The 22,933-nt window shown below is 37.4% G+C and overlaps 2 protein-coding genes across 6 annotated transcripts in view; one reads left to right on the forward strand and one right to left on the reverse strand.

Moving 5' to 3' along the window:
* Nucleotides 1-22,933, reverse strand: part of arhgap22b (Rho GTPase activating protein 22b) — a 44,505-nt gene that overhangs the window by 15,370 nt on the left and 6,202 nt on the right. The window contains exons 1-3 of one of the 2 annotated variants that reach the window (XM_079596029.1): nucleotides 19,140-19,216; nucleotides 16,363-16,562; nucleotides 10,020-10,107 (exon numbers count right to left, since the gene is read on the reverse strand). In XM_079596029.1, coding sequence (XP_079452155.1) covers nucleotides 10,020-10,107; nucleotides 16,363-16,548 — 274 coding nt within the window. In that variant the 5' untranslated portion in view covers nucleotides 16,549-16,562; nucleotides 19,140-19,216. Of the gene's footprint in view, nucleotides 1-10,019; nucleotides 10,108-16,362; nucleotides 16,563-19,139; nucleotides 19,217-22,933 lie in introns of those variants that run through there. The other variant, XM_079596028.1, reaches the window with a different exon arrangement.
* LOC306989928 (uncharacterized protein) overlaps nucleotides 1-22,933 on the forward strand; it is a 92,798-nt gene that overhangs the window by 3,361 nt on the left and 66,504 nt on the right. The gene's annotated exons all lie outside the window — the stretch shown is intronic.

Here is a 22,933-nt window from a genome sequence, read left to right on the forward strand (position 1 = left end):
CTGCTGATGTTCTGGGAGGGAAAAGAAAAACAGGCTTGTAGCGAAAGTATGCAACAGTTATCTGATTAAGTGAATTCTGGGGATCCTTAACCATTGCACTATGGTGACTATTATCAGTATCACCATTTTTTTAATTATTGGTATCTGATTGAAAGTGGAACGGTTTATTTTTCCTAATTCAAAGAGTAAACTTTTTCTACACACACTCGTCAGTGTTCTGCTGATATATAGGCTATTCACGTGATTCATGCAAATCCGTGTTTTATTTGGGCTGGTTATATGATCTGAAGAGAACTTACTATCTTCTTTTCATCTTACCTCGTATGATGCCTAATAACAGTGTTTATAAGCGCTGCTCTTCTTTGTTTATAGTGGTAACCACTGTGAATGTGTGAATGTGCATTTTCATTCAGCCCGTCTGCCAATTTTGTTCAGACCAATTATGTATTGTACATAATCATTTATTAGATTGAAAATGTGAGGTTTATCATTTTACAAAACTTTTTGTTTTTGTCAAAACTTCTATTATTTGAACTATAAAGTTGTTTAAATATTTTTTTTTTTTTCAGTTTAGGATGTTACCATAGACATTGGTGTTGATTTAAAGGTACATTTCAACCTTAACAACATGTAGTTCTGTTAAAATATCAGCATTTTCTTAAATTATATGAACTGCTGATTACAAGAAACTTGTCACCACAGTTATGTGTACCTATTACATAATTTACAAAAAAGTTAAGCCTATTTATCTTCTAATTATATGTAAAAATGTTCAGATGACTGATTTTATTTCAGTATTTTTTTATGCACCGTAAACACTTGAAAATGGCATTCAAAAGGGGTTTAGATTTACAATTTCGGACAGCATTTTTATTATCGGCCATATTAAAAATAGAAATATTTTTATATTGTGGCATCCCTAATGCAACTGTTCAGTAAGAAAATAACAAATCATCATGACCCAGCATTTATAGCTCTTTGTAGATTTTTTTTGTATTGACCCATAACAATGCTATAACAGTATTTCAAAGAAAATGGTAGAAAATCCTCGTCTCTTAGTGCACAAATAAAGGCATTACCTTGGGGTAGTGGTGGTTTGAGCCTCCCTGGCTTACAGCAGCCCTGCCCCATGATGCACTTGAGGGATTGAGCTTGTATAGAAGACTAATGTTGTGCCATGTCTCTTAATCCAACAGATCGGCCATGAACCCCAACACGGCACATGTAGTTCCCACACCACACTGAATTCATGCTGCAGAAGTGTTTGCTTCAAACCATCAAATCTTCAATAAAACACTCATTTACATCTCAAACATGTCCCAGAGTGGATATAAAAAAAACTGGAACACGCTAGTCCATAGAGTACGTCCTTAAAAAAACAACAACAGTGAGTAGAAAGTATTTAGTTGTCTCAGTTCAGCTCAAGCAGCACCACTTCACTTCTGTTTCTCTCATTCCCACTGACTTCTCACGGTAGACTGACAGAAGGAGACGGCCTGCTCTGTTAGTCCTTTCTAAACACCTCACTGCACTTACGCAAACAAACAGCACACCAGATGCATCAATCTCAGAGGACCTGATACTTGGGGAAATCCTCACTAGCAGATGACTAACTAAATATCAAAACTTTGTGGAGGCAAGAGGAAGCAAGCATGGGTTAGCCAGGACTGGGGTCACAATCATGCTCTATGCATGTGCATTCTGAATGCATGCAAATCTCCAATATAATTCCAGGCTTTTCCCATTGGTTTAGATCCCATTTTTTGTAGCACTTGTCATTTATCTCCCTGCAATGAATGGTTGTTGGATGTTTCAAAAAAAAAAAAAAACATAAGATTGCTTCAATATTTCTGCGCAGCATTATAATTTTTTTTTCCAAATCTTAGTTTTCCCTTGATTTAGTGCAGCTGTAAATCACGTCTTTCCATTTCTCCATTGTTTTCGGATCTTATTGTGTTCTGAGTCACAACACAATAATTTCTATTTGTCACTCTATTGTTTATTTTGCATGGAAAAGGGAGTTTGTCAATACGTTTGTTTGACTCAAAGGAGCTGAAGCATGCTGGTCATGCGGTCAAGAGCTCTTCTCTCGGGAGGAGAGGGTGTGTTGACTGATCTGGCATGAGAAAGTGGTGTCGGGGGCTGGGGAACTGCTGTGTGTTTGGCTATTTTATTTATTTTATTTTATTTGCTGAATTACTTTAGCTAACACAGAATTCAGTTATCTAAATGTGACCCTAGACCACAAAACCAATCACATGGGTCAATTGTTTGAAATTGAGATGTATACATCATCTGAAAGCTGAATAAATAAGCTTTCCATTAATATATGGTTTGTTAGAATAGGACAATATTAGACCGAGATACAACTATTGAAATTCTGGAATCTGAGGGAGCAAAAAAATCGAAACATTGAGAAAATCTCCTTTAAAGTTGTGCATTTATGTTCACGACTGTGCTGCATTCACTCACAAAAATACATGTTTTACATATTTACGGTAGGAAATTTACTAAATATCTTCATGGAACATGATCTTTACTTAATATCCTAATGATTTTTGTCATAAAATAAAAATCGAAAATTTTGCCCCATACAATGTATTGTTGGACTCGAGACTCGAGACTGGTTTTATGATCCAGGGTCACAAATGTTTATGATGCACTTTAGGGGTGAACTTTTCGCTGATGCACTCTGATTCTTAAATGATTATGGATGATTCTACAAAAATTCATAATCATACTTTAAATAAATAATAATAATTATTATTATTGAAAAGCAGTAACACATAATCTTAAAACCTAAAACCTTTTTAGGTTTCACTTTATTCAATGTCTACAGTGGACCATTCTACTAGCTATAAGTAACTCTGCAGCTACATGTCAACTAGCAGTCATTATTACAGTCACTATAAATAAACTGTTGGGATTAGGTTAGTAGAATAAATTAATCTGTACTTGCAAAATAACAGTCAGTAGAATGTCTGTTGAAGAACCATGATTAAAAAAGTGTTAGCAGATATTAAGCAGACAGTCTACTAATACTCTACTAATACTCTACTAATATTCGACTAATACTCTACTAATACTTGACTAATACTCTACTAATACTTTACTAATACTCTACTAATACTATACTAATACTATACTAATACTCTACTAATACTTGACTAATACTCTACTAATACTATACTAATACTATACTAATACTTGACTAATACTATACTAATACTATACTAATACTTGACTAATACTATACTAATACTCTACTAATACTATACTAATACTTGACTAATACTCTACTAATACTATACTAATACTATACTAATACTTGACTAATACTATACTAATACTATACTAATACTATACTAATACTCTACTAATACTCTACTGATACTCTACTGATACCCTAATACTCTACTAATACTCTACTGATACCCTAATACTCTACTAATACTCTACTAATACTCTACTGATACCCTAATACTCTACTGATACCCTAATACTCTACTAATACTCTACTAATACTCTACTGATACGCTAATACTCTACTGATACCCTAATACTCTACTAATACTCTACTGATACCCTAATACTCTACTTATACTCTACTAATACTCTACTGATACCCTAATACTCTACTAATACTCTACTGATACCCTAATACTCTACTAATACTCTACTAATACCCTAATACTCTACTAATACCCTAATACTCTACTAATACTCTACTGATACCCTAATACTCTACTAATACTCTACTGACACCCTAATACTCAACTAATACTCTACTAATACTCTACTGATACCCTAATACTCTACTAATACTCTACTGATACCCTAATACTCTACTAATACTCTACTAATACCCTAATACTCTACTAATACCCTAATACTCTACTAATACCCTAATACTCTACTAATACTCTACTGATACCCTAATACTCTACTAATACTCTACTGACACCCTAATACTCAACTAATACTCTACTAATACTCTACTGATACCCTAATACTCTACTAATACTCTACTGATACCCTAATACTCTACTAATACTCTACTGATACCCTAATACTCTACTACTCTACTAATACCCTAATACTCTACTAATAATTTACTAATATGCTAATACTCTACTAATACTTGTAGTTGCAAATGTACTTGTAGTTAGTAGAATGTCTAAAGTGGACCTTTAAAAACCTTTATGTATAATGGATTATAAATACACTCATCTTATAATATACACTGTAATGCATATATTTTCAAAAATATTTGTAACCAATGTTAAAATGCATTGTAATATTTGCAGATTCCTTGTCACATCTGAAATTGGTTGTTTGTCGTGTTGTAATGCATTAGGCCTATACTTTCTAAAGATGTAGCATTTAATAGATCAGTATTATAAGAGTTACAATTATTGCATTGCAAGGGATAATTAATGTATTAAAATCATATCTCATCATGTATCATACTATATTATTTAGGGATGCACCGATACCAGTATCGGGTATCGACTCGATACTGAGCTCATGTACTTGTACTCGTACTCGTAAAAATGCCCCGATACCAACAACCGATACCAGGCAGCGTGTGTACAGTGTTTGTGTCCAGACAAAGAAACACTGACAACAAAAAATCATTTAAAAAAAGGCTGTTTATGAAGTAAATATATCTTATTATTGAAATATTAAACAGAATATAGTAACGGCTATATAGCTGTGGCGCGCGAGCTGATAAGAGAAAAACGCGCAGTGGATTGAGCGCGCTGCGGCACAGACGCGCGAGCTGGTCGATCGCATCAGACGTCAATGGAAAGTTTGTAGTTCAGTCGGATGTCAATGGCAAAGAAAGTAAAACGAGGCATGTAGCTTATTATTAACGTTAACTGACCATTAAGAAAGAGAGAGAGAGAGAGAGAGAGAGAGAGAGAGAGAGAGCGAGAGCGCACTTCTGTTGAATGCTCTTGATTGCTGATCGTTCACTCAGCACGTGTTATTTGGATTAAAACTAAATCGTATATTTAAGTAAAACATGAACTGTTACCTTATTTATGTTTACCGAGTGGTTGCCTGCATTATTAGAGGACATTTGCAGGTCAAGAAGTTACATGAACTTCAAACATCCAAAGCGCGCGCCCCGAAACCAGCGTCTCAGCGCGCGAATGCTGAATTGAAGTCTTTCACGTCTTGCGCTTGTACGGATGAATTCACACAAAACTATGTAAAAACGCCCGTCTTGGCGAGTTTCCTAATAAACAAAGTCTGTTGTATCTCAAGTGAAGAGACGGTATATTCAAATGGGGTCCGTGCGTTCGGTCTTAAAGGTGCAGCAGTGTAATTAATCTGCGGCTGTGTTTTAATGTTAAAGGGATACTCCACTTTTTTTGGAAATAGGCTCATTTTACAACTCCCCCAGAGTTAAACAGTTGAGTTTTACCGTTTTCGAATCCATTCAGCGGAACTCCGGTTCTGACGGTACCACTTTTAGCATAGCTTAGCATAGATCATTGATTCTGATGGGACCATTAGCATTTCTTCCCAAATGACCAACGAGTTTCAATATTTTTCCTATTTAAAACTTGACTCTTCTGTAGTTAAACCGTGTACTAAGATCGACGGAAAATGAAAAGTTGCGATTTTCCAAGCCTATATGGCTAGGAACTACTCTCATCCCGGCGTAAGAATCAAGGAACTGTGCGGCCGTACCATGGGTGCCGCAGGCGTAATGATATGACGAAGCACTTGCCGTCAACAAACCAACGTGACAACCTGCTTGCACAGGGAGCGTGCCTGTAGCATGGAGACATTTGTGAGAGACGATTTAGATAACATCTAAACAGACCCGAACACCATACAAGGGTTATACGCTACCTCACCAGAACTCTACAACAAAACTACTAACGTTATACTGTACAAGACGAATGATCGAGGATACCTATAGCACTCACTGATTGCATTTCACAGGAAGATAACAACGGCAGTGCTTTTACAAAAAGTAAAATTGTTATACAGTACTTCCAGTGATGCGCGGGTTGATCCAAAATTAGCGGGTGCCTGCGGTTACCCGCGGTTACGAGTCATCCAAAAATATTTTGAATGATATTCGGGTCGCGGTCGGTCGGGTCGTTTGAAATAAAGATGCCAATTAAACCTTTGTAATTTATATAGTACTAGACTCAATGTTCTATGAAATACATAGGTGTACACACTTTATTGGCTGAATAACTGCGCGAGCTCAGTCAGAGATGAGTAATGTCAGTCAGAAATGACGCACGAGCTCATCAGAGATGACAGTGGGAAATCCTTATTTACCTTTTTAATGTTGAGCGCGTTATTAACTTTTGAATAAAAGCTGACGCGGGACAAAATGCCCGATTTCCCAACGCGTTGAACTGAGCAATGCCATTGTGCCATTTTAATAGGCTACTTTTAAACGCATATAGCTCAGTAATGTCAGTTTTATGTATTTGCTGAGAGGGGGCGGGGTTTTTGTTGGGAAAGTCCGGGGAGAGACGCACTTCGATTAGACTGGAACACATGCAGCATCTTAATTGTTAAGAAAATGAAACGAAATAAATGAATAAATCAAGCCTTTATTAAAAAAACACTAGGCGATATCATACAGCATTCAGAGAAATGCGCACCCCTCCGTCTATAGCCCATGACGCTACGATGAGCATTTACTAGCTAAGTTACTTTAAAAAAAAACGCGGGTCGGGTACAATATTTTCTTTCTTTTTTTTGCGGTCCCGGTCCGAGTTGCGGGCGGGTTAGTTGAAAACGTCGGTCGGGTGCGGGTTGTTTATACATTGACCCGCGCATCACTGGTAGGCTACTTACAGCCATGGGTGATGATGATGATGCACTTGGACCTGTCTGTACATTGAAGATTGTTGGGATGGCTGTATCCTTTAGAGTTTAGACGCTGTACCGTACTGTCCGTGTTTTCTTTATAGTCATCTGGTCCAAAATGCTTTCAGCAAACACGCCATTTTTTGATAGATTCTATCTGAGTTTTTAGATCAATGTTCAGAGCAGTCAACCATTGATTTTTTAGTTTCTTTTTGTTCGTTGGTATTCAGTGTAACATTACGGTAGAATATACCTTCGCCTTACTATCACAGCCCTTTACTACGCACAGAACCATGGCTAATCGCACCTATTTGCCACCTAAAAACTACACAAACTTAGTCCCGGTCATGTTGGAAGTTACCGAGCTGGGGACTATTTTCAGGTGCTTGGTCATATCATTACGCTGCTGCACCCATGGTACGGCCGCACAGTTCCTTGATTCTTACGCCGGGATGAGAGTAGTTCCTAGCCATATAGGCTTGGAAAATCGCAACTTTTCATTTTCCGTCGATCTTAGTACACGGTTTAACTACAGAAGAGTCAAGTTTTAAATAGGAAAAATATTGAAACTCGTTGGTCATTTGGAAAGAAATGCTAATGGTCCCATCAGAATCAATGATCTATGCTAAGCTATGCTAAAAGTGGTACCGTCAGAACCGGAGTTCCGCTGAATGGATTCGAAAACGGTAAAACTCAACTGTTTAACTCTGGGGGAGTTGTAAAATGAGCCTATTTCCAAAAAAAGTGGAGTATCCCTTTAATCAAACAAAGGACAAATAAATTACTCACTGCTCTTGACAAAATAGGCTACCTTTTTTTTAACTTTACAAAAAGATCCATCTATATTTAATTTATACAGTAATGAATATGCAGTGCATTAAATATATATTTGATGAACAAATTAAGTTTCAATTTAATAAACAACTTATATGATTGATATTATTTTGGTTTCTCTACCAATACATTTAAAAATGACAAATGCATTAATTAAAAATGAATTGAAAATAAAAAATACAGGTATCGGTTACGGTATCGGCGAGTACCAAAAATGAAAGTATCGGTATCGGACTCGGTCTGGAAAAAGTGGTATCGGTGCATCCCTAATATTATTTAGTTTATGTGCCTAAATATTCCCAACCCTAATGCACATTGCTCTGGAAAATAATACAACATTTATAATACATGTTAGCCAACAATAGTTAGATTATTCTTAACCAGTTAGATTTTTATTTTATTATTATTATTTGGTCATATTGGTGTCTCTGACTTGAACAAACCAGGGCTGCATTTACAGAGATCTAAGAAATTCAATATTTCCCTTTTTAATATGATTAGCATGTGCAAGAGAAAGAAAGGGGGATACACATCATCAGGCATCATCTTAAGGATTTAGAGATAATTTATATCTTGTAAACACTGGAGGTTTGCTGCAGTTAGCCGAGTGATCGGCATGTAGTTTACAGCACAGCTGTAATTCATTATTCTGTTTTCTTTGCTATATTGTAAAAAAAAACTGTAATCACTGCAACCATCAACTGCATGTCTTCAAGAGCCCTGATGAGTGTCACACTGATGTGTTGTTTACTTGTCATAAATAAAACAAACAGACATTCAGCATCAGTAAATCAGGTTGACCCCAAATGACCCCTCTGCAATCAGAATATTCTGGAAGGCCCATTTGATGTCCTGTCACTCAAAAAACATATAGACTGTTACTGGTTTTAGTGTCCACCTTATTCCTGACGAGCTTACGGCGTTCTGAATTATGAGTGGCACTTCCGGTTTGGGGAACTTCCAATCAAAAATGCTGAAACTAATCATTTCTAATCATAAGGTTGCACTACAAATAAAGCTGATCTGTCAGTTTGACTGGACAGTTTGATTTATTTTCAGACATCATGAGAATAACGTATTTTACTTGGTATTTTAACGTGACGTTATAAAAAGAATATCTACGGCAAGAGCTCTTTTCAGTCGCTGCTTTCTTTTCCTCGTGATTATTTTCTTTTTTTCTTTTGCAATCCGCTGTAAAAGTTTGAAAAAGGACAACATGTACTGCACATTTTTGGTCTGTTCTCCCGAATTTAATTTACGATATATTCAATTAATAATTAACTGGAATGCACGAAGAATCTCTCGTTATTCTCCTCAAATCCTCACGTCTCTTTCCAGGTTTGTTTTCACAGGAAAATGCAATTTATAATCTGTCAAAATGATGGAAATCAAATCACTTTGAAATAGTATCACGTAATGCTGAAGTTAATGAACATTTTTGATTAAGGCAACATAAATTACATAATACAGATTATTACAGTGATATTTAACCAAAGACGACTCGCGCTTTTGGGGTTATTTGGTCTGTTGAAAGTACCTTGTTGATGCTTTTACACTTTTAAATTTCCTTTAAATGTTCGATGGTTGAAGGGTGAGTACAGTATTTTACGGTACGGACTATAAGTCGCACTTTTTTTCATAGTTTGGCTGGTCCTGCGACTTATAGTCAGGTGCGGCTTATATATCAAAATTAATTCATACTGACTGAGATGAACCAAGAGAAAACATTACCGTCTACAGCCGTGAGAGGGCGCTCTAGTTAGCGGAGTTGTTCAGAAGTGACACCGAGGAAGAACTCAATGTATTCAGTGTTGTGCGATGAGATCGGGAACTTGGTGAACTTGCTGACCAGTAACTTGTTGGACTCGCTGGCTTATATTAATTTAGCCTATTCAGCCTCCCAGGTATATGTTCTTTATGCTATTGTGTCGCTGAATAACTGTTAATGTGTTACGCTAACATACACACCTATTCAGCCTGTTGCTCTGTGTGCTGTTGTGGAGCTGAATAACTTGCCTTTCCAGATTAAATGTCTGTTCTTGGTCTTGGATTTTGTGAAAAAAAATTCTAAATAAATACGACATATAGTCCAGTGCGACTTATATGTTTTATTTCTCTTCATGACGCATTTTTTGACTGATGGGATTTATACTCCGGAGCGACGGAAAATACGGCAGATTAATGTAATCTCATTGTGACACTTTTTTAACGTATTGTGTTCATCCTTTCACTGATTGTTTACAGCTTAATGGAAGTTACACCCATAATTCGCGCAAAGCATAATGGGGCGTAGGAATAAGGTGGATAGGACAGCGATGATTTGAAGAGCTTCTCACCTGGCATAATCTCAAAAAGGTGTCGGCCGGCTTCTTCTGGGTTGGCTGTCAGCTCATTCACTTGGCTGCCCTTCAGTGAGATGCAGCCCTGCACAGATACATGGTTACAAATGCATCACCTAACCTCTGTAGACTTAAAAAGCAGTCAAACGTAATTACCATGCGCTCTTGAATGTAATTCTTTAATAAGCATCAAGTATTCATCTGGGAATGGGATTTTGAGTACACATTTTCTGAGTGCCTCCTTCAATTAGATAAAGCTATAAACTGAATGAATTCCAGAGATTATTCACCAGGGCAACTAATTGCATGTTTGGGGTCAGAATCTCCCAAGTGCTTTTAGCTAGGCAGCTAAATGTATTTGCCAATATTCAAGACATTTTCCATTTATTGGACGCTCTAAGATGTTTTGACTATGGCGATTTAAAGGGTTAGTTCACCCAAAAAAAGATCTGTCAGTAATTACTCTCCCTCATGTTGTTCCAACCCCGTAAGACTTTCGTTCATCTTCTGAACACAAATGAAGGTATTTTTGATTAAATCTGAGAGCTGTCTCACTCCTCCATAGGCTTATATGTTATTGAAACTTGCCGGCCTTGAAACAGAACGGCCTTGAAACGCTCACAATAGTGAGCCGACGTTCTGACGTACAACCCAGAAGCGCTGCGCTATTACACTACGTGAACTCTATGAAAATTAATAGTTGAATTAAGTCGTTATTTTAGGGGTTTTTTTCCACACAAAAAGTATTGTCGTCGCGTGTCCTCCTAACCAGACGCTTTGCGATAAGATCCAGCGACAAATAATTTGTCTGTCCACACTAGACGCGACTGCGAGATGCGTACAAATCAATCAATCAACCCACAGCCAATCAGAACAGCGTGTGACCAGAGAGTAATCTTGACTACAATCGCAAGAAAATGGATTAGTAGGCTAGGCTACATAATCAAATTCACAAATATTACACCATTCAAACAGTATTCATAGGCTACTGAGTTACTAAAACAATCTTTGTCAAATAATACATTTGTTTCTTTACAGTTTGAACGTTCTTGTTTCCATTTAAGATCTGAGGTGAATTATCCATTGTTGCTTTTACAGCTACAAAGCTGGGAGCATTAAATGATATTCAAAGTCACATTACACGCTTTTAACATTAAATAAAGCACATAAATAGTGCCCGAGATTATCATTGCCACTTTGTGTTTGTTGTCCCAGCGCGACGTCGCAGAAAAATAGAAACAGTTTCTAAAATAAAATCGTCACGTGTCGCTGTCACGGCTAATTAGGACAAAAACTCTGATTAACATTGAAAAGACGCCTTTTATCGTGTGTCGTCGCGTCGCGTGTATTTAGGACACGGTGTTAAGGTTGGTTGAGCCACTGTAGTCACTTGTATTATTTTAACGATGTCTTTACTAACTTTCTGGGCCGGCAAGTTTCAATTACAATTGAAGCCTATGGAGGAGTGAGACAGCTCTCAGATAAAATTCTTACGTTTTGTCTTGAGAACATTCTTGAGAAATGTTTGGGAATGCAAAATGTTCTTTGTGAAAACAAAAAAAAAAAACAGATCATTATGCGTGGGATGAACTCCTTTTATCTCAGTGTGTGATTTGCAATGGGATTTTCCTACACAGCCCTTCCACTTTGAATCCCATTGATTAAAGGCAGGAAAAGTGGGTGGGATTGACATTTTCACACACATCCTGGCCAGCACAGCATGGGCTCAGATTAATGGTGCTTGGATGAGTATTGACAGTCTCCTGTGAGGGTTAGTTGCTCATCACACACCTCAGTCTGACTGACGAGGCTGGAAGGCATTGATTGCTTAATATAAATGGTCATAAACCTGTTAAAAGCGATGTGCAAGATTGGATTGTGGTGACAATGTGAAACAACTGGGCACAAATGGAAGATCTCACACTTGCTGGTCAATAGCTCTGTCACATGATGCTTTAACATATAGTGCAGTCTAGGACCTTTCTTAAGTGTGTGTGTAGTCTTCAAGAAGCAGTTTAGTCAGGGGCGTTACACCTATTGACAGTTTTTTTTGTGCTGTCTTTTGTTGAAGGTCTGTCACACATTTCTCAGTTTCCATGAAAGAATAATTTTTTTGCATTTGTGTGTGTGTAATGATGTTCAGTTCTGTTAACGATTCTTGATTATGCATTCTTTGCACTGAGATAAATTAAAATACTCTGAGAGGTTTCTCAGCAGCATCACATTCACAACACCGCTTGTGAATCTACATGAACGTTTATATTTGTGAATAGACAGACGCTTAATTGGATGCAACTTACAGTACACTGCATGCAAGATATACATTTATTCAGTTTATATGATTATTAAATAATCTCTTATGAGCTGGATCTTTTTACTGAATCAAACTAATTTCTGATTAAAAAAACAAATGACTGTTATGAGATGAGATGACTAAATCAAAAATGTAGACTGCTACCAATATGTTTGGCAAATACTCTTTCATTAAAACATTTCACAGAAATCTAACCTTTTAATGAAGTAAAACAATTGAAAGTAGGGGGGAAATTACATTATGAAATAAATGTGTTTCTTTAAACATGTTGGTAACAATTATTGGCGGCCGTAGAAATGATTATGAGTAAAACATCTCTGAAGTACATTCCCCTTCACATGTCAATTTTTTAGCATGCCAGGGTGACTAGGAAATGCACATTTTTGAAAAGTCACATTTTCAAAGTTCAATCCAATCAGAAAACGTTGAGTTTCGTCAGACCTTTGTGCATTCAAATAACATGTAGGCTATGTGACACGTTAAGTGGGTTTAGCACCATATTCAGCTCTGTAATCAGTAGTCAGTTGTACGCTTTTGCTTTTACTTTTGTCAACTCTTGAGATGACTCAATCTTTGATTACAGTGGATTGATTATCTTCGATCTGACAGATTACGGTCTAATCGAATGGGTGTGTCTAATTCAGTTTGAACTTACAGTACAGGACTTTACATTTAGTGGCTGTTTACACCTGGCCACTTCATGCGTTTTCTCAGATCGGATAGCTATCTGATTTATCAAAACGATTCCATTTACACCTGGTCACATAAATGTGTTTTTGCAAAACGGATATAAATACGATCTTCAATTCCTGCGCTATATGCAGATTTAATGGAGTTCACATCACCGAAAGCAACAGTTATGAGCTGCATTTTATTGATCATCAGCTAAAATTTCAAAATCAAAGATTGCAATAAGAGAGAGCGGCAGCAGCCCTGGTAAGATCATTTAGTTTCTTTAAATGGTGATGATTGTGTGTTAAGCGTCTACGACTTACTTTCACTTTGATTTGCGATAGTGCACGTTGGCTTGATGAATAGATGCTCATCTGCGGCGATGCGTGTTGCGGTAGCGTCGTCATATCTGGCTATAACATGACATATAGCCTATAACACGCTCTCACACGTTTATTTTTTAGCATTTTTGGGAGGAGTAAATTTACATAATGTGGTTTCAACAACCAGGTGCATTTACACTTGTCCAGTTTTGTCTGGAACTGGCCCAGACCACCTCCTGAAGTGGTTTGAGCGATCGGATTCAAATCCGTCTTGAATGCGTTTCGGAGGGCATTTACACCTGGTCGTTTCGCGATCGGATAGCTATCCGATTACAGAAAACGCATGAAGTGGTCAGGTGTAAACAGCCCCTTACTTTAGCAGCCATTGGAAAACCTTCTCCATAGTGCAGTGGTGCAAATTCGGCAGTAAAAAAGTTAAGCCCAAATTTATTTTCATAGGTGAAAGTTGGTTTCTGCATAGTTTTCTAGAGTTGTGAAGAGAAATACATGTACCGTATTTTCCAGACTATATGTGACTATTTTTTTCATAGTTTGACTGGTGCTGCGACTTATAGTCAGGTGTGGCTTATATATCAAAATTAATTCATACTGACTGAGATGACACAAGAGAAAACATTACCGTCTACAGCCGCGAGAGGGCGCTCTAGTTAGCGGAGTTGTTCAGAAGCGACATACAGTGCTATGCATAAGTTTAGACACCCATGCTAAAGTTGACTAAAAAGAGGAATAAAAAATCATCTTTTGGTAATTGAACTTTATGCATTAATTAAAAAAAATAGGAAAAATCCAACCTTTAAGGACACCAATTTTCTTTGTGAATGAATAATGTATCGTAAATAAATAAATGTTCTTCCTTAAAATACAGGGTGCATAAGTTTGGACACCCCTATGTTAAATTCCCATAGAGGCAGGCATATTTTTATTTTTAAAGGCCAGTTACTATATGGATCCAGGATACTCTGCATCCTGATAAAGTTCCCTTGGCCTCTGGAATTAAAATATCCCCACATCATCACACACCCTTCACCATACCTGGAGATTGGCATGGTTTTATTTCAGTTAGCCTAACAGCTGGTTTGATTTGCATTGAGAGATGATCTTATGGAAAGTACTCCATGCCAATCTCCAGGTATGGTGAAGGGTGTGTGATGATGTGGGGATATTTTAATTCCAGAGGCCAAGGGAACTTTATCAGGATGCACAGTATCCTGGATCCATATAGTAACTGGCCTTTAAAAATAAAAATATGCCTGCCTCTATGGGAATTTAACATAGGGTTGTCCAAACTTATGCACCCTGTATTTTAAGGAAGAACATTTATTTATTTACGATACATTATTCATTCACAAAGAAAATTGGTGTCCTTAAAGGTTGGATTTTTCCTATTTTTTTAAATCAAGGCATTAAGTTCAATTTCCAAAAGATGATTTTTTATTCCTCTTTTTAGTCAACTTTAGCATGGGTGTCTAAACTTATGCATAGCACTGTAGAGGAAAAACTCAATGGATTCAGTGTTGAGGAATGAGATCGGGAGCTTGATGAACTTGCTTACCGGTAACTTGTTGGACTCGCTGGCTAATGTTAATTTAGCCTATTCAGCCTCCCAGGTATATGTTCTTTATGCTAATGTGTAGCTGAATAACTGTTAATGTGTTACGCTAACACACCGGACACCTATTCAGCCCGTTGCTCTGTGTGTGTAGTTGAATTACTTGCCTTTCCAGATTAAATGTCTGTTCTTGGTCTTGGATTTTGTGAAATAAATTTCTAAATAAATGCGACTTATAGTCCAGTGCGACTTATATATGTGTTTTTTCTCTTCATGACGCATTTTTTGACTGATGCGACTAGAGGTCGACCGATAGTGGATTTTACCGATAACGATAGCTAGGTTGGGCCATACTTGCCGATAACCGATTAATGAACCGATAGTTTTTAAAATTGATACTGGATAAAAACTAACATAACACTCCAAGTAAAACAGTGCTGAACTTTATTATAAAAATAAAAAAAACTGTATTGAACCATGAAAACATGCTAAATGAAATAAATATATAAATGTGAATAAATATTTAAGTCAATAAAAGACATTCATTCAAACTGAAACAAAAAGTAATACTCTAAATAACAAATAAAACCAGTTACATTCCAAATGTAACTATTTAACTGTTCTTTTCAAGCCAACTTAATTAATAAAAAAGTAACAAAATTTGTATTAAAGTGAAGATGAAAAAAAATAAATAACCGAAATCGAATGCTTTTCTGATTCGTTTATGTTTCTGTCGGCTGTATGAACATATCAGTTTGCTTACGTCTCTAGCTTTAAATATGCAACTTCTCTGCATATTTAATGCATAAAAGTGACCAGCTGGATATGAACTAATGCAAATATAGAGGTAACAATTGTGACATTAAACATTTGAGCCGGACTTACGTTTATGTTTATCAGTGTTTTAACCGCTTGAGGTACTACTAATGTTAGCGTCCTCTCAGCCTCGAAGGCAAACAAACATACTGGTGTGCTGTTCTTTCTCTACTAATGCAGCATTTAGTCAACAAATTAATCACTTTATAATGATATGACAAAATGTACTGTATACATACATTTGAGCTGTCGGTGCTTTAAACGCGCATCTGATGTCAGCGCTCTCCGCGCAGCATGTGCTCTCAGTGCAGCACGCAGAATCACGTGTCGAAATAAACAACACGAGGCACGAGTTTTTATTACACCTCTAGAGGCCGCTCTTGTATGGCATCATGCCAGCAGACCCTTCTCAGCTCTGACACTGTGTAATGAATGACAGCGTGCGCTTCTCAGCCGCTCCAGCAATGGACGCAACCAGGAAATACTATCGGTATGTATTTTTGCCGATAACGATAGTTCCACCAGTCAACAATCGGTGCCGATTAATCGGCAAAACCGATGAATCGGTCGACCTCTAGATGCGACTTATACTCCGGAGCGACTTATAGTCCGGAAAATACGGTAGGTCTCTAAAGATGAACATACCTGTGGTTTAGTTTCCTCCTCGTCCTTATAGAAGTAGAGATGGTCAGCCCGAAGCACGAACCAGCGCAGCTGCCAGTTCTTCATGATGCTCCTCTGCTTCTTCAGCCAGCCAGCCTTTAGCACCCCCTCTTGGAGACTTGGTGAGGTGGGCCGACATGAGCCACGGGTTGCCTCTCCCATCACCATGCTCTTGGACCTGGCTGTAGGTGAAGAGAAGAGATGCAGAGTCAATGAGAAGTCAATGAGCCCTATTTAGACTTCCACGATTTAAGGATGACAAACACAGTCGCAGAGAGGAAAATGGTCATCATTTACTCACGTTGTTCTTGTGTGGAACACAAAAGGGGAATTGTGGTCTATTGTATGGCTTCAGAAGACTTCATGAGTCAGACCAACCATTTTTATGAGAATTTTATTGTGCTTTGTTTGAAGCTTGCCTTTCATGGCATACATGCATGGAAAAAGTGATCAGTACGTTTCTTTAAAAGTCCTCTTTGTGTTTCATGAACGGAAGAAAGCGTCAGTGAAAAAACTTGTAGCAAGGATACTGTAAGTGAGACGCTTCACCTGTGTGGCAGTGAAAGATACTAAATATTCAGTGAATGATGCTACATAATCTTAGTGTCATTGAGAGCAGATATCATGAATAGGTATGAAACAGCTTCACAAACACATTTTTCAACATCACAGTATGGTTACAAATAATCTAATTATAGTACTGGAATAAAATTTGATAGTTTGTATATAAACACTGATGTCTACGGTTAGGGCTGTCGCGGTGAAGGAATTTCCCTTTCGGTAATTTTGAGTGGCTCAATAGCACGATATGCGGTATTATCGTCATTTACTTAATATTTGGATTTATTTATTTGTTGCTATATAAATAAGTGTTATGATTTGGTCAGCATGCACAAAAACGAGAACATTTTCAGTAACCAATGTAACCGAAACTAAACCGTGTATAACTAAACTAAAACGAATTAGTGAAATTGAAGCATGCTCTCAGTCGATATCTCTTATTCACTGTCTGTTAAGGCTTAAGTGCAAATTCACGAAGCCTCTGTACAAATCACCATGATAAACAGTCTTGTTATCATTATTAACTATTTAACATTCAATACACATGCACGAAGTTCAAAACAAGAAGGGTGTATAGCCTTATGAAAAAAGAAAATGCGAATATCGCGGTTACTTGCATTCCTCTGCGGTTGGCTTGTCAGTAGTCAGTACTACAATATTGCGGTTAACGCGACAGCCCTATCTATGGTAGTGATCAAAATAGAGGAAATCACCTTTTGAAAGTAACTTGGCACTTCAAATAATTATTATATTGACTACATTGTTACACCAGTAGGCCAGGAATCATTCGTTCAAGAGATTAGTTTAAAAACACTGGTTCATCCAGTACTCAAACAAGTGAAGTCATTATGAGTCATTGAATCATGCATTCACACTGATAAAAAAAAAAAATCATTCACATGAATTAAACATTTTAAATAGACTGCGGCAATTGTCAGAACCTCTAGTAAATTACATGTTATTTTCTTTACTTGTTTGTTCAGAATTGAGCGAATCGTGATCTTGATGAAAAAAATATGTGATTCTCAATTGATCCAGAATCGTGTAGATCTTAAAGTCCCTGTAAAGGTCATTCTAAAAAAAAAATCTAGACACATTATACATGTTAGAAATGTATTGCTAAAATATATTACAAAGACTGTGAACTGCGAAGTACTGAATTGTGGAGTTAGACCGTTAAACAGTTTTTCACCATTGCTATTTTCCGGATTTTTTGGGCGGGGCTAAAACGGGGGCTCGATGACGCACTGGAGCCCCTGAGCTACTGGACACGCCCCTACTTGATGACGCACTGGAGCCCCTGATGCTGGCCGCGGCGCTCCCTAACAATATAAATATAGCACATTCGCATCAGTTTGCCGCTCAATCGCGAGTTACTGTCAGTCAGTTCTATTATTAGTTACTACAGCCTACAGTTTGCTAGTTAGCTATGCCTTCGTCACAGAAATGCGTACTACCTGGATGCGATCAAGTACGAAACAGATCGGTGTCCTTATTTAAATTTCCTATAAACGATCACATCAAGAAGAGGTGGATTCATTTTGTGAAGAGCCACCTTGATGGAGAGCTGAGGATCACCACCAAAACCAGCCTCTGTAGTGATCATTTTACACGGGATAGTTTTATAAACTTTCGTCGGAGACAACTGGGATGCTCTGATAATCCGCTGTTAGCCTGTTACTGGTGAATGTGGCCGAACCGACCATCTCCCGCCTCGGCCTTCATCCTCCCGTCGCGCCGACAACTGTGCCATCATCGGCAGTGCGTGCCCACCAATGAGGGTAAGCTGCCTTGTGTGCTTATGTTATAATTGTAAACCTAATAAGCTGCTAGGAACATCCATTCCGGCTGTAGCGGTGACAGTTGAGTGTGGCGACGGCAGCTTCCCCGCGAGTGGGCGTGGTTTCAGCGCAGCCAGCGGACACGCCCCCAGCGTTTGAGAGCAGAGACCACTGCTCATTTTTTCAAGATTTTGATAGCTTATTTTATGTTCTTGCCGGCTTTTTTATCATTCAAATTTGGCTGGGTGGCTAATAACAATTTTTTTCTGCGATATGAGAAACTCAGAACACATACTTAATTTTGACTTTACAGGGACTTTAATTTTTATATATTTTTAGTTCATATATCTTAAACCGTGCTGTGATGTTCTTTGTTTGCTTTGTGTTCAGCTTCATGTCCTGCAGCAGAATACAAACCATCATCCTCTTTGGTCTGCACCAGTTGCCCTCTGGTAAATTTATCCGGGGTTCTCCTGTATCAGGTGCTTGTTTTCTCATGACCGAAGGGAGTGAGTTCTCATACTCTAATAGGATCTCCAGAGTGTAATTTAGTCAGAGGCGCACTTGATATGGAAACCTCTGCAGTTTGCCATTTCACATAATATAGAGATCACAGCACTATTTCGTAGTCAAACAAAGAAAAGTGGAGTATGGAATTAAATATATAAAATATTCTGGAAACAGATTTTGACTGATATAATCAAATATGATTTTACATTTTAAAATTTTGATGCTCTGACACACACACACACACACACTTCACAACTCAAGTGCTCGAGGCTTCAGGCTGGACTATGAGCAATCTATGTCACCATGGATTATTTATCGGAGTCAGTCCTGCACAAGTTATCTTATGCCTTTGGGCTGTAGAGTCAAAATCAATGCATGTGTGGCTTTTTTATATTATTTTTCACTCCCAATCCTCTGGTGAGTGTCTCAAATTCATGCATATAGCGTGCAGCAGTCGGGTTCGAAAAGTAAAAGTCCTATTCATTTTCTTTATAGCAGAATACATTTTGATTGATAAAATAAACCTTTAAAGACAGACCTAACTGTGAGCTACAAAGTTGTTAATATATATTAGGGCCGGGACTCGATTAAAAAAATTTATCTAATTAATTAGAGGCTTTGTAATTAATTAATCGAAATTAATCGCATTTTAATCGCATATAAATATTTGACCTGAGAACAGTGAGAAGTAATTTTTTTCACATGGATTTTTAGTATACCATTGAATAATGACTGAATACATAAGCTTAAGCAACAAAATATTGTTTATTTTTGTTTAACCAAGTCCAGCAGACCAGTGCTATTTTTGCCATTAAGTGTAGCGATACAATAGCTGTTCCGAATTCCTTGTTGCACAGCTTGCACACAACCATGCTCTTATAGGTTGTAAATAGTTTTTTCTTTGACACTGGTGGCTCATCCGATTTTGTTGTGTTATCCTCCTCGTCCGTCTCTCCCCCAATTTCACACAATAGATGTAAATAGAACTTTTTTAAAGCTAGCTAGCAACTGCTCACGCTGTTTAGTCCTGGATGTGTGTTGATGCACGCGCGCGACCGACCGACCGACCGACCGACAGCACAGGCAGTTGCTAGGCGATAAGTTGAGCTTCCAATCAAATAAAAGTAAACGCCTGGCATTGGCCAATCCACTGTTTTACCCGTTTACGGACACAGGATTGGATGTACACAACCATGAAGAAAACAAAGTAACAGTAGACGGAAATGGTTTATAATATACATTTTCCGGGACTGTCGCTCAAAAAAGAGAACAATCCCTGGAAAACCGGGACGGGTGGCAACGCTAGAAGTTATCGTTTAAATACTGTCTATGGAAGTTGTGAACGCTAGTTGGTGCTCCAGTATAATCGGTCCGCCTAAACTCATCCAGTGAGAAACGTTCCGCGGTGAAAAAATAAGTGCGATTAAAATGCGTTACAAATGTTTAACGCGTTATTTTTTGTGTAATTAATTAATCTTAATTAACGCGTTAAAGTCCCGGCCCTAATATATATATATATACAGTTGTAATCAAAAATATTCAACCCCCATTGCAAATCAGATTTATTAGTACATTTTACAGACTTTCAGCTGTTTGCAATGAACAAATCAAACAAAAGTAATTGAAATGGCTCAACACAACAAATGCGCTAAATTATGAGCAACACTGTTAATTAAACGGCTCTCTCGAATACTTGCTTCTGATTGGTCACAGCTTCAAACCAAAGTTTGTAATATTGTTATTATCCTCGTAGCTGGTTTGTTCGGTTCTTGGCTTAAACGTTTAAAAAAAGACTTATGAAAAAACGTACGGAACCAACGTTGCTAAAAAAAAGTGGGCAGCCACTGTTGACACACAACACTCTATTACGTGGTTCTCTCGTATACTTGATTCTTATTGGTCACAGCATTCTCAACTCTTTTTTTTGTATAATGACTCTAAATTGTATAATTTACCATTGTCCCGAACTTTTTTACAACATAGCCATGATAGATATCTCGTATCACTGTTCCTGTATGTGTAAGCAAAATACCAAAACATTTTTGAATTGCCACCCATTCTCTTTACTCTTTTCCTTAATTTTTCTTCTGTTGGTAACAACAAAAACAATCTGAACATTCAACACTTCCCCAAAATTAGCAGAGGAAGAAATTTCCTGCAATGAATTTTACCATTTTGCTTATGTATACATACTTTGCCATCTCCACTAGAATGAAATGTTTACTACAGAGGTGGAGGCACTGAGTCAGGATCTTAGTGAAACAAATGTGTGATGGCTGCTGGGTCTGTGTCCAATGGCCTTTTCCATAATGTCTCCTCCTCATCCGATCTGCAGGCTTCTTGATTATATTAGCTGTGCCTCTGGGTGTGGTGGATTCAGTAGCGATGCTCTGTGTAATAGAGACCAGAGGAAGAGAGTGGTCTGCAACTGGGGGGTTTCTGCATGGCTTTCTCTATATGGTTATTATGATATGGGCAGAACTTCCATGTTTAAAATCCTGAACTGCCATTATACACACTTTTAGTTAGTTAGCCATCTTAGGCAGGGTGGGAAATTAACTTTTTTGTCCACCAGCCACAGTGGCTGGTGGATGCCCAATTTTACCAGCCACTTATATTTTTTACCAGCCACTTTTTCCGGAATTCAAATTGCAAGAAAGAAATGGCTTCAATACGTTTTTTATTTATTTCAGGGTACCCCCAGGATCCTCCAGCTTAAATTCAAGGCTTTTTAAGACCTTTTTAATACCATTTCAAATGAAATTCAATGCCAACTTCGTACCCATTCCAACATAAGTATGAGGGGAAAATGTCAAATCTGTATACATTTGAAACCCTGGAAAATAATTATGTAGGCTACTATGTAGGCTACTTGAATTAAATAAAACATTTTATTTAAATGATCAGTCATATTTAATACATACGCAACAGCGTTGTAGTGCGCTTGGTGTGTGTAGGCCAGTGTTCATTTTGGCAACCATTTTTGATTCAGTCTTAGTCTTCATCTTCAGACGAAAATGCTTATGAATGCAAACTTTTAGTCATTACTTTTAGTAAACTGCAGTTACTTTAGGTAGCTATTTTATATGTAGTCTTTAGACAGAAAATTTCATAATTATTCTCTCTAGGCCATTCAATTAAGCTTATGATGATAAATTATTTACATTGCACTCTTTAGCAGTAGCACTTGTGCAATTCTACATATCCCTTTTCCTAAGTTCCTCTCTTCCACTTTGACTGCAGTCACACCTTTTCCATTAAGGGACAATATTCGCCCCCTTTAATAATTTTTTTCATTTAATTTTTAACCTTTATAATACCTTTTAAAAATAAATAATGCTTTAAATAAAACAATGTTCAATAAATATGCAATGTTAAAAAACGTTTTTAATATTAATAAAAATATTATATTAAAATAGCCAGTAGGTGGCGGTCATCGAGTCATTCATTCATTGAATCTCACGATTCGTTCAAAGCCACAGATTTCGTTGCAAAATAGAGCAATAAGCCTGACTACTGTTTTAAATGCAGTACATCACTTAAATGTTACCCTTTTTTTTTTACTGTTGTATAAAATCAATGTCACATTTGAAATCGTGTGGATATTCGGGAAACATTGCATTCTTGCTCATATATGATCAACATTAAAAACACTGCTGCATATCAGCCTGCATTTTGATCGCAGATTTAGTCGCACAAAC

Source organism: Phoxinus phoxinus (genome assembly GCF_949152265.1).
Source record: "Phoxinus phoxinus genome assembly, chromosome: 21".
Taxonomy (NCBI): domain Eukaryota; kingdom Metazoa; phylum Chordata; class Actinopteri; order Cypriniformes; family Leuciscidae; genus Phoxinus; species Phoxinus phoxinus.